The following is a 13,293-nucleotide window of genomic DNA, read 5'->3' on the forward strand; positions in this document are numbered from 1 at the left end:
GGAGGAGGATTCATAAATACTTTTATTCTCAAGAACAAATTGTCTCTTTATTTTTATGCATCAAAATTTATAAATGTGCAGTGAAATTTGCAAAAATATTTTTCCAATTTTAATTCAAATATAACTTCATTGTTTGCCATCACTTTGGATGAGACTTTAAGAAACTAACTAAAAAAATTCCCAATTATCAATGTGATTGGAAGAGTTTTAATTAAGCAAACATAAATCACCAGTAGCGCCGCTGGTCGTGTGTGTTGTTTTGTTCTTTCTTCTATACAACGAATAGAGGTTTTCTCTTTGGTGATTACATATATTTTGTGAGGAGAAATGGTAATTTTACAAAAGAAAATAAAATCGAACACTTTATTCTCTAGTATCTCCTATTTTATCGGACATTTTTATTGTAAAAATAATAATAACCGTGGTGAGAATAACAGTACTCTTTCAGAGTATGCATACACAGTAAACGAGATGAAACTGGTGAGTACTTGTATTTTCAAATACTTCCTTTCCCTCTTATGTCCTAGTTCTCGTGGCCCTACGAGAGGCACTATGTGCTAAAAAGAAATTTGCATGTCAATGGTGAAAAAAAATAAAATGAGCCCTACTTTATGAAAGTGTGATTTGTGATATGGGTGAGTGGAGTATCTAACATGATTATTTTATAAGATTTGAGGTAGAGGACACTTAAGCTTTTTCAATTTGAAACTTAAAGGCGTAAAAGGATAGGGTTAAGAAGAAGAAGATCATCGAATGAAGGAGTAGTAGGTGCGTGGACTTATGCGTCCGTAGCTTCTCCTTTTAACCTAAAAGCTTTGTTTGATTTACGCGTTACTGTAGTGAAAAGGATCGATCCATCGTTTTCAGTCACACACAGGTAGCTGAAATCAACAAATAAAAGGAGACAAATCGCTTTGGTTTGGTTCCAAAGTCAGGAATATGTAGCATTAAGTGGAACAGTACAGATCAGAGACAACTTTGTCTTTCTTCTTTCCCAATACAGAGAAAAAAGGAAAAGTAAAGCAAATTAAACCACATTGATTCATTCGGAACTAACGCAAAGCAAAATGATGGATGCATGGTCAAACAAACTCAAACCCCTTCATCTGCCTTCCGGGTGCAATGGGAAAAGCTCCAGAGTTCTATGTTCCTCCTCTTCGCATGCTAACTTGCTTTCGCCTTCCAAACACTCAAATACCCATCTCCTACACTTCTTCTTGTACGGACTATCTTCCTCATAATCTCTCTCTACTACTTCCCCCTGCAATAAAATTTCATAATTACACTTAGGTTAATTAAAGTAATACTGTAATATCAAGTTTTAGGTAGGTTAGCGTGTGGAACATAACAAAGTACATACTACATACCCTTGTGGTCTCCAAAGTAACGACACTATGAATGGAGGGAGTTGGAGGAGAATGAGAATGAGAATGAGAATGAGAAAAGGTAAGGCTGTTGCGCTTCTGCTTTTGTCTCTCGCGTGCTTTGTGATTCTGAAACCAATAGAACACGTTCTTCCCTTCGATCTTACCGTACTTGCCAAGCTGGACCGTGATCTGCTCTATCTGTTGAGCATTCGGAGTTCGCATCCCTCCTTTGTACAACATCTCCAATATCCCTATCTGTTCTTGCGTAGGATTCCACCGTGTCCCTCCAGGAATATGCGTTTCAACCTGTTCGTGTAGTATATCATAATTAATCAACAACTTGTTTTTCTTCAAATAAATTAAAATTAAATGCATGTACATATATATATATACGTGCATGTGAATTATGTTACTCACTGCATGGTCAATAATTTAGAGATGAAAGTAATAGTGATAATAAGAACCTGGGATTGGGGTGAAGGTGGATCCTTCTTATTGTCATGAGAGGAAACGTGTTTTCTGGGGCCACTTTCTGGCCTGATGAAGCTCTTAAGATCGAAAGGAACAGAAGGAGTAGTAGTGTCGGTGTTGGGAAGCTTGGGAGCAAGAGGGCGTAATCGCTTGAAGCCAAGCGTGAGGAAAGGTTCATGCTCCCAGAATCCACGTGTGAACTGATGCACCTTCATGCTGCCCATGGTGGAGAGAAGAGGGTGAAAGGGAGATCACTCATTATATAGAGCAGGATCCATGAGACACTATTGACTATACTATACTCATTAAAAAGTGGACAAAGTGGGAAATGAGGTGTTGCCTGCAACAACCAAGACCAAATCATGAGATGTAGTTGACTTACCAATTTCCTCCTATAAATTAAAGCAAAAGGCATTGCAACTCACCCAATCAAAAGTATAACTAAACAAAGAAAGGCACAATCAGAGACATGCACCGTACACAATAACTTATTACCATAACAAACAGTACGCTAATAACATATTTTTATTATTGTTCAGAATTTATTAGATTAAAATTATGTATGATTATACGAGACTCAAGTAAAAATTATAAATTTTATGATTTTAATAAAGAATGTATACGTATTTAGACGTGGAAGTAGCTAGCGCGCGTGTGGACAGGGGTTGGTATATATGTGTGGATTGTGCGTGTGTGTTGGCCCGTCAAATCGGGTCTGTTTATTTTTCTTGCTTTCATGATAAGGTATCCATGCTTTTCGGTGGCCTCTCTCTCTTTCAAAGCTTTTGTTGATCGATAAAGTGATGTGAGGAATGCAAAAAGATTCCTCCAATCCCAAAACTTGAAAATGGAAGCCCTTTGATCTGCTTTTCAGGATACGGATTTTTATATAAAAACGGATGAATGGGACGGATATGATGAATGCCGTCTTTGTCCTTTTTAAGTGCTAGTGCTAGTGCTAGAGAATGTCCAAGAAAACACTCACTCGCTCAACCATTTCCCACTCTTTTCGGAACTGTACCTCAATTTCCCAAATACTACTTTACACTCCACATATATATAATCTATAAACCATGCACCCATCATCTACCCTCCATTTATTAAGCCCTTATATTTATAAATAATTTTGAAATCACTTATAACATACTTTTATTATCTATCAAGGTAAACGAGTAAAATATTAAATAATTTTTAAAGTATTAAAGCATATTATAAAAAGATACAACATATTCTACTGCTAGCTAGCTAGCGAAAATATATCCATTTAAAATCATGAATATATAAAAGGAAAGGTTCGTGAGAGAAGAGGGCATTGCAATAATTCAGAATTCCCGCGTAGCATATATATGATTGAGTGTTGAGTGCAGCTGGCAACTGGTCGGATAACTAATCAGTAATCACAGTTCTTTAACCAACCCAGCTCGGCACGTGAGTAAACATATTTATTCATGTAACTCCAGCCTTTAGCTATACACGTGCCATTCAAATTGGGTGCACGACAGTGACACACTGCACACGTGTTTCAGTCAAAATACATGATGGCCAATCATCACAATCATGCACCTGCAAGCTGCGCGTGAGTTTTTCCTGTTTCACTCCAATGGATATGATTGTGAAAGCCTTTAAGCCTTATTTAGGACAATAATTCATCCTGAGTAGTTATTTATTAATGTCATCTCTCTCGTTACTTCAAATCAATAGCCAAGACTCTTGCACCCACTAATTTTCATGTCTTAAAAAACAATTTATAATCATTTTGCACCAGTCATTCTCAAGCAATATAGCTAGCGTTTGCAATTTTTTTATATCACGAAAATAACCAAACGCATAAACATCCCCTTTAAACTTAGTTGACAAATTTGGAACGATAAACCGTAATTTTTAATTTCTGCAAGTTTCAATTAATCACACCCATCTTTACACACAACATTGTGTTTTGATGATTAATCGAATACACTTCTCCATTCATTTTTTTTCCTTTGTTTTCCAAAATAACCTTAATATTATGATATTTGAGCAATAAATATTTACGGAATGTTTAACAATATTCAAGTTATTCAAAAGGAATGATAGTAATGGAACACCTTTTTTTTAATTCTTGTAAAACTTGCTAAATTAATAAGGAGACGAGATCCAACCTAATTTAATAAATCCTTCGTGAATTCAACGAACAATAAATATTAAGTGTGTATTATTTAAAAAAAATATATACATGTTAGTGTCATTTCTTAAATTTCAATTTTTTAATCACTATCTCAAAAATTCACTTTTTTGTTTATTAGAATTAGAAGGATGGTAACAAGGTTCAAATGTAAGACTTTGTATATACTACTCTAACCTCCTATCAGTATTAGGCCAACCCTAGTAGTATGTCTCAAAAAAATTTATTAATAAATAATAATCATTGAAAAGTATAAATATTTATATGTTGTTTGCATATAAAAATGTATCACTTTTAATAATTTTTGTTAAAAAATATTTATTAACTCCTTGACCACAATTAGACCAATGGTTAAAAAAACTAAATTAGTTTTAGTGCTGCCTAAAGAAAAAGTAAGATTATATTAGAAGAAAATCCAAGTTGTCTCGGACTCTATAAATAATATATGGGAGCACATCCACGAGGGTGGCAATATCAAATTATCAATAGTAATATATCCATGGAGGAAAATATGTATACACAGATTTTACAGCAATTAATAGTATATAAACATAAGGTTTAGGCAAGTATCATTATTTGAGCTCAATAAGAAAATGGTTAAGAAAAATAATTAAATATAATATTATAAGTGCTTTTTTTTACAACAATATTATAGGTGTTGTTCTTCTTAAGAAAAGTATTAACAAAAGGAAAAATCTAATCACTATTAACTTTAAGATTTACCTATCATCTGTTTTGAAGGACATGTGATTGGGCCAATAAACATCATTGCAGAAGCTGGCTTTGTTAAAAAGTATGATCGATGGCTCCCTTTCAACGTAGGATAAAATCACTTTTAAAGCTAAATGTAAAGAAAACAAAAGGGGACTCCAAAAACATGATGTGAATATAGTGTAACTTCCATTAATCCAACCTTTCTGATTTCCAAAATCCGGGAAAAGAAATTGATACCATATATATTAGTTGTTAGGATTCACTTTTCACATTATTTTTAATCATGTTTGTGATCCTTGTATTCATACATTAGATGAATTTTATAATTTCTATGTGGATCGATAAATCTATTTTTAAAAATTTCATGTCTTGAATCGAATAAAATATTATTTAAAATTATGCTCTTAAATTAAAATAAGTACTGTTTCAAAAAAAAAATCATATTAACTAAAATTTAAGAATTAAATGATTAAATGGATATTTTAAAAGATAAAGAAACAAAATAATTTTTCTGATAAGATAAAAAAAATATTTTTTATTATATATTTTACTTTTTAAAATATTAAAAAAAAACTAATTAATGATAGCCATGCAACCCATACAATTACAAACATTCAATAGTTCAATTGCATATCTCGCTGGCCCCTTAGCCTCATGACGTGAGTTGTGTTATATATGGTATGTGGTGTACGTGCCTTTTGCTTACCAGCTCATTTGTACCTCAATGCTTTTCAAGTACCACCAAATTTTCAGTATTTTTGTACTATAGTTTTTTTGATAATTCTTTTTGTATTTCGCAGTTTATTTATATAAAAGAAGCTTAAGATTGATAAAAAATAAAAAATAATCATTATATTAATTGTCTTGCTTTAAAGAAAGAAAACATATTAATTCTAATAGTACTTGAAGAAATTTCCCTCGAGCACACGTGGAGATGGTGCTTTTATTGAAGAATAATTATTACGAAAAATTATTGAAAATTAATTTCTTAAACTATTACGAGTAACTTTCAATTGGGAAAGAAAATATTTAACTTGAGTTGCATGTTGAAACTTACCCAGTTGCGTCGATTCTTACCTTGGTATTATTCAAATTAAGTTGAAAAGTTTGTTTTAAAAGGTGGCTTTTTAATCTTTTATCCCATTGGGCAGATGTCACTATATATGAAAGTCGAAATCGTGGGATAATGATATCAAGGTTGACAATTTATAGATTATGAGCTTGAGGCCATGTTTTTTGGCCTCACATTAATTACACAGATCTCGTATCTGATTGCACCACATTTATCTCAACTCCCTTCAATCACGACAATACAACAATTTCCCTCTAATGACCCAATGTCGTGCCTATTTACACGTATATAGGTTTTCATGATTCTGTTCCTAATTTTACAGTAATTTTTATTATAGGATTTAGGTTTTCCAGCTAATACATTTTGAAAGTCTTGATCTCATTGCAAAATAGACAGACAACAGCCCACGTCATCACCTCATATGATTCATAAATGTGTCGGTCCCAGAATTGCACATTACCGAGTTGGGGATTTTTCTAATATATCCAAATATAAACATCTAAACATTGTTTCTCTACGATTGTACCCCCTCCCCTTGGAAAGGAAGGGGACAAAAACCTTCAATATCGTATTTCAATCACTTTCTCCTTCAATTTTCGCTATTATTTTTTTATAAATACAAAAAAAGTCAATAAAACTATAGTAATAACAAGGAGAAAAATTATCAAAATTTTATTGAAATTAATTTTGATGTATTATTGATATAAATATTGCACTACTATTACAACATTTTACTTATGATTTTGATATATTAATAACTCTAAAATATTAAGCTTTTAAAATGATATACAATATGTTATAAAATGTAAAGCTTTTCACGATTACAATCATATTATATATATTAGAATTTAAATTATTTAAAATTTTATGAAAGTTGATATACATGAGAAAAATGACTTAAATGAACTATTATGGTCGTTCTATTTAGAAGGAACAAGATTCTAAATAGTGTCAGGATTGTAAAAAATAAATATATGTAACATAAATAATTTAAGAGTTCTCCCTTTTATAAATATGAAAAAATACTTAGAATTTTATATTACTATCTAATCACAAACTATTATTTATAATTAGTTGTTAATTTTTATAATAAATAAGTAAAAAAATTATTCTAACAAGTTAATTAGTTGACAATTAAATTATTAGTGCATTATCATTAACCTTCTCTCTCTCTATATATATATACATCAAAACAAGTCATTTCTAGTTGATCATCCATTAACAGTCAAGTCATCCAAGTTAATCCTACTTTACTCTTATTATACAAAGTATAATCATTGTAGTTCAATCATAAGAAAAAAAAGGATAAGTTTATGAAAGAATCAACATAACAACAGATAGTGAAATTATAACTCAAGCAACAAAAAATAACTTAAAAACATCATGTTAGTCCATAGCATAATCAATTTACTATCATCATTTATAACATACAACAACTAGTACAAAACTTGCATCATATGCAACATTCTTAACATACACAACTTTAAACATAGCTTAAACAACACTACAAGAAAAATCAAGATTATCTACGGAAAAATCCGTGGATAAACATAAAATTCCGTAGATAAATGTCAATTATCTACGGATTATCTACGGAAAAAAATCCGTAAATAAAATGGTCGTAGATAACGTTATCTACGGAATTTTCCGTAGATAACGTTATCTACGGAACATTATCTACGGAATTTTCCGTAGATAATGTTATCTACGGATTTTTCCGTAGATAATGTTATCTACGGAATTTTCCGTAGATAACTCATTTCAGGAAATTTTTATTTAATTTTAATAAATTTATTAATGTAATAACTCTCATATTTGGCCTCTCAAGGATGCTATTTCATTACACTTCACTTTTCAACATGTTTTGTTCTTATTGCACATTTTCTGGGAAACTTCCCAGAAGGTCACCCATCTTTATACTACTCCAGGTCAAGCACGCTTAACTGTGGAGTTCTTATGAGATAGGCTACAGAAGAGCTAATGCATGTTATCAGTATAAGTAGTACAAATTAATTCATTTAAGTACAATCTCATACTTATACTATTTTTGGATCCCTCTCATTTTGGTATGTTCTGACCGCTATAAAAATATAAAAATATATATAATAATTATATTACCAATAATAATAATAATTATATTATATTTAATTAATATTTACTTATAAATATACATACTTGTATAATTAACAATCTACTTATCTATGGAAATTTCCGTAGATAAGTTACCTACGGATTTTTCCGTAGATAACTTATCTAATAACAATATTAAAAATATTTATTTTAAAATACTATAATGAATTAACTAAATTTTAAAATATATTTTAATGAAAAATATATTTTTTGGTCGATACGGTGACTAAAAGTATTATAATAAATAATTAAATTGAAAAAAAAATTAAATCTTATAATGATTATTTTTTTTAATGATGCTAAAGTAAATATTTTAATTATTTTACAATAAATTAAAATGAAACGATAATAAAATATGTTAATTGATATTTCAAATAAAATATTATATCTACGAAATTTATTTACTAAATTATCTACGGAAAAATCCGTAGATAAGTTATCTACGAAAAAATTCGTAGATAAGTTATCTACGGATTTTTCCATAGATAAGTTATCTACGGAAATTTCCGTAGATAACTTATCTACGGAAATTTCCGTAGATAAGTTACCTACGGATTTTTCCGTAGATAACTTATCTAATAACAATTTAAAAATATTTATTTTAAAATACTATAATGAATTAACTAAATTTTAAAATATATTTTAATTAAAAATATATTTTTTGGTCAATACGGTGACTAAAAGTATTATAATAAATAATTAAATTTAAAAAAAAATTAAATCTTATAATGATTATTTTTTTAATGATGCTAAAGTAAATATTTTAATTATTTTACAATAAATTAAAATGAAACGATAATAAAATATGTTAATTGATATTTCAAATAAAATATTATATCTACGAAATTTATTTACTAAATTATCTACGGAAAAATCCGTAGATAAGTTAGCTACGGAAAAATCCGTAGATAAGTTATCTACGGATTTTTCCGTAGATAAGTTATCTACGGATTTTTCCGTAGATAACTTACCTACGGATTTTTCCGTAGATAACTTATCTAATAACAATTTTAAAAATATTTATTTAAAATACTATAATGAATTAACTAAATTTTAAAATATATTTTAATCAAAAATATATTTTTTGGTCGATACGGTGACTAAAAGTATTATAATAAATAATTAATTTTTTTAAAAAAATAAATCTTATAATGATTATTTTTTTAATGATGCTAAATTAAATATTTTAATTATTTTACAATAAATTAAAATGAAACGTTAATAAAATATGTTAATTGATTTCAAATAAAATGTTTTACCTACGAATTTTATTTATGGGTGAAGTTTTCTACGGAAATTTTCGTAGATAAATTATCTACGGAAAAATCCGTAGATAAGTTATCTACGGAAATTTCCGTAGATAACTAAATATTACCTACGGAAATAATTCCGTAGGTAATATTCCGTAGATAACTAAAAATTATCTACGAAAAAAATTCCGTAGATAATTTTCCGTAGATAACTAAGCATTATCTACGGAAAAAATTCCGTAGATAAGAATCTTTTTTCTTGTAGTGCAACTTTCAACAACTAATATGTCAATCACGTCTAACATAGCTAGACCTACATTCAGCCTCATCCATGAAGAGAGCTTCTACCTGACCCATGTTTGGTGCCACAAAACCTACGCTCAACATCATTTAAGCAGGGAACCACTAACTTGATCATGCTTAACGCCAAGGACAGATCCACATTGTCAATAGTGGGGGCACTTGCCCCCACTACTATTTGACACATACATATTTTTTTCAAAAAATAATATATTTTAAAAAATAAAAATTATATTCTAATGAAATATATATATATATATATGTATATATATATGCTTAAATTATCGTATTTATAAAATATAGATTTGAAGAAGATGTTCATTTATTTGATGTCTGTCAAACTTTTGGACGAGATTAATTATCTTAATGATAAAGAATACTCCTTAAAAACGAACTAATTTTTTTAAAAAGGTTTAATGATTATATATATATATATATATATATATATATATATATGTATATATATATATATGTATATATATCTTAATACTCACATATATAATGTAATATATTAAAAAAAATCAATTTTTAATAAAATAAAATTTGTAGTATGCATGTTTACCTTTTGTGTTTTCTATTTATTGTATACATTGATTAAAAAAATCAAAATAAGAAAGATTGTAAGATTTATGTTCCATTTAGAATTGTTATTATAAAATATTTTAAAATAAATTATCATCTAAAAATATATACTAGATATTAAAAACATGTTTATAGCATAAATAAATTAAACTTGATTTTTATATAAAATTTAACATATTTATTTTTATATTTTTAATAGTGTTAAATTATTATAAAATAAGTCTTTAAGATTGTAGTTCTAACTAAACATTTAAAAAATATCTATGATAAATAAATAAATCATACTTAGGATATATATTTTTAAAGAAAGTTAGGTTCAAACCTATTAAATTATAATAAAATCTAGTATGACCTAATTTATTTTCATCTTTAATTGTAATCATAGATATAAAAACTTTTAAAAAATAATTGACATATATTTATGTTTTTAAAAGTTATATGTAAAATTTTTAATACTACAAATATATGAATAAGTATTGTCCGTATTATCTAAAATATTTAGATCCATTATTGCTTGATGCTACTCATCTTGAGTCCAAAGTCACCAAATCAAAGGGCTCCTTAAGTAATCATGCCCGGTGCCTCTCATTCTGCATCTGGCATGACCATGGATATAAGCACACAATGTTAGACATTCTAAGGTGGTATCAAAACTATCTAATTCCACTTTAAAAGAGTCACCCACCATTGATATAAGTACATAAGTCCAAAAGTGTTGGACGTGAGGAGATGTATTGAAAAAAAAAATTTAAGTCTCACCTATCCTAAATCATAAAAATAAAAAATAAAATAAAAGATCACCCACCATTATTTATCTATGTGTCTAGCCTAACAATGCAAGATGTGAGGATGTATATTCGAAAAATCTAAATCTCACATTAACTATAAATATGACATATAAGTGAAAGACAACTCTCACCTTATCAGTTAATTTAGTAAGATTAAGGTAAACTCAAATCTACCATTTTAATATGGTAAGTTATATATATATCTATTCTAAAAAAAATTCATTCACTATTGATACATATACCATAACTCATTTTTCTAATAAAGTATCATAGCTACCCTAAATTCATTCTAAAAAAATTATTCAACATTAATCTACAAAACAAATCCAATAATACTAAACATTAGAGGATGTATTGAAAAAAATTTTGGATCATCCAATACCCAATGTACTTAAACCTCTTCCAAATATTTAAGTCTTACATTTCTCCAACTCACCGTGAAGACCATTTTAAAGTGAATTGTATTCCACGAATATGTTATCCAACTAGTATGATGGATGGAATATATCACAGAGCTAGAGTGTAAGAGTATTTTTATTGATTGGTCATAAACATGTATATTTTTTTAAAGCCGAAGTAAAATGCGATTGAATGTCCGTAACATATATAAGATTACCGGGGTTGCGCATTTGTCGCTTAGCAAATTTTTATTTGATAAACTCAAGAACGTATAGGAGAGATTTGATTTTAAAATTGTGAATGTTGTTGGTCAAAGATAAAGGGTCACACGATAGGATAGAACGTGGATCCCACACAGTGGACGAAGCGGTGGAAATCCATCATTAGGGGAAAGACAGTGCCATAATTTGCACGTGTCCATGGACCATATACTTCACTGAATCATTGTCCCACAAACTCACGTAATTAAACTCAACATCAACAAAATTCTAGCACACCAATCATACCTGGCCACGAGTACATTAAACTCGTATATTTCCCTTCTATATATTGTTATACTATCTATCCCACACACATAAATATTGTTTAATTTGATTAGATAGTAATGTTTCCTTTTTCAGAGAATTAACGATGGATGCATCCTCGTAGTATTTTAAACTTTTTTTTTTATCTGAGGAGAAATAAGAACAAACAACAAGGAAACCAATTTAGACTTCTTCTAAACTTAAATAATTATATCTTAATATTTTTTCTATTAGAGAAAATTTAGATAGTATCGTCAGTTACATAATTTTAATATACGATATGGTTACTTACAAAAAAAATTGTCTTATGTAATATTATGTATTTATCATTTACTTTTTCATCGTTATGTATTTGGCATTTAATTAAAAATACGCAGTATAATTTTATGCATTTTTTATTATTTATAATTATATTATGTTATTAATTTGTCATTGTTTTGAACTAATTATGGTAAATATTAATTAAAATATAAAAATACTTTATTATTTATTTTTCTACTATTTAATTAAAATTATTGAATTAATATCTCATACAAAATTGTATACAAATAAAAATATTAAAATGTAAGCATCTTGTATATCGCTTAAAAATTTTAAATATATAACAAATTGATTATAAGTTGCTTAATTATAAATGATGTCATAATATGAGATTTAATAAAATGAAATAAAATATATCTTTTATGATATAACTATTGGATGCTTATTATGTAGTAAGTAATTTTTTTTTTTACAAATTTAACTTTATCACTCATCAAGCCACGAACATTGATGATATGCATGTGTAGATTTGGTAGGAATTTCAATTTTTTTTAATACGTAAAATTTAGGGGTAGAGAATGGTGTGCACCGATCTATGGTAGAAAAAAGCTTATAGGTTCAAAAATTGCTTAATATATACCTATATTTACTTCATACTAAAGAGAGGAATAGAATGATGAACATATAAAGATGAGACAATATCTTACTCCATTTAACAAAATTTTTAAGAGTTGTTTGTTTTAACTTTTATTTTTGAAAATACTATTTTCAATAATATAATAATGGGAATGATATTTCAAGAAAATATTTAGTGATGGGAACAATTTTATGAAAATTTATATGAATGTTTAAGTAGATAAAAATAAAAATTTTAATTATCACATATTTGTATAATAACTAGTAACGATAGTTATAATGATAATAAAATAATAATAATAATAATAATAATAATAATAATATCAATAATATTGATAATATTAATAATAATAATAATAATAATCATCGATGAATGTAATAATGATATTAACAATGATTAGAATAGTAATTGTCATAACGATAGTCATAAAAAAATTATTATTAAATGTAATAATAATATATTTTTATAATTAAAAATCAAATTTATATTAGTATCTCTTTATTTTAAAAATAAATGTAAAAGTATTTTTAAAATTGAGTTAAATCATTTCAATTTCATTTTAGTCAAACAAATCTTATTTTTAAAATTACATTTAAAAAGAAAAATATAAAAAAAATATTAGTAATACTGACGATAA

At 27.7% G+C, this 13,293-nt stretch overlaps 1 protein-coding gene across 1 annotated transcript; it reads right to left on the reverse strand.

The window, feature by feature from the left end:
* Positions 1-913: 913 nt before the first annotated feature.
* On the reverse strand, positions 914-2,109 carry LOC109792561 (WUSCHEL-related homeobox 4). The gene is made up of 3 exons (XM_020351983.3): positions 1,832-2,109; positions 1,368-1,673; positions 914-1,261 (listed from the first exon to the last, which is right to left on the reverse strand). Exons 1-3 carry the CDS (start codon positions 2,060-2,062, stop codon positions 1,103-1,105), a joined length of 696 nt encoding a protein of 231 aa, XP_020207572.1. The 5' UTR covers positions 2,063-2,109; the 3' UTR covers positions 914-1,102.
* Between the last annotated feature and the right edge of the window lie 11,184 nt (positions 2,110-13,293).

The sequence above is a fragment of the Cajanus cajan genome, chromosome 4, assembly GCF_000230855.2.
Source record: "Cajanus cajan strain Asha chromosome 4, NIPB_CcT2T_4, whole genome shotgun sequence".
Classification (NCBI taxonomy): Eukaryota; Viridiplantae; Streptophyta; class Magnoliopsida; order Fabales; family Fabaceae; genus Cajanus; species Cajanus cajan.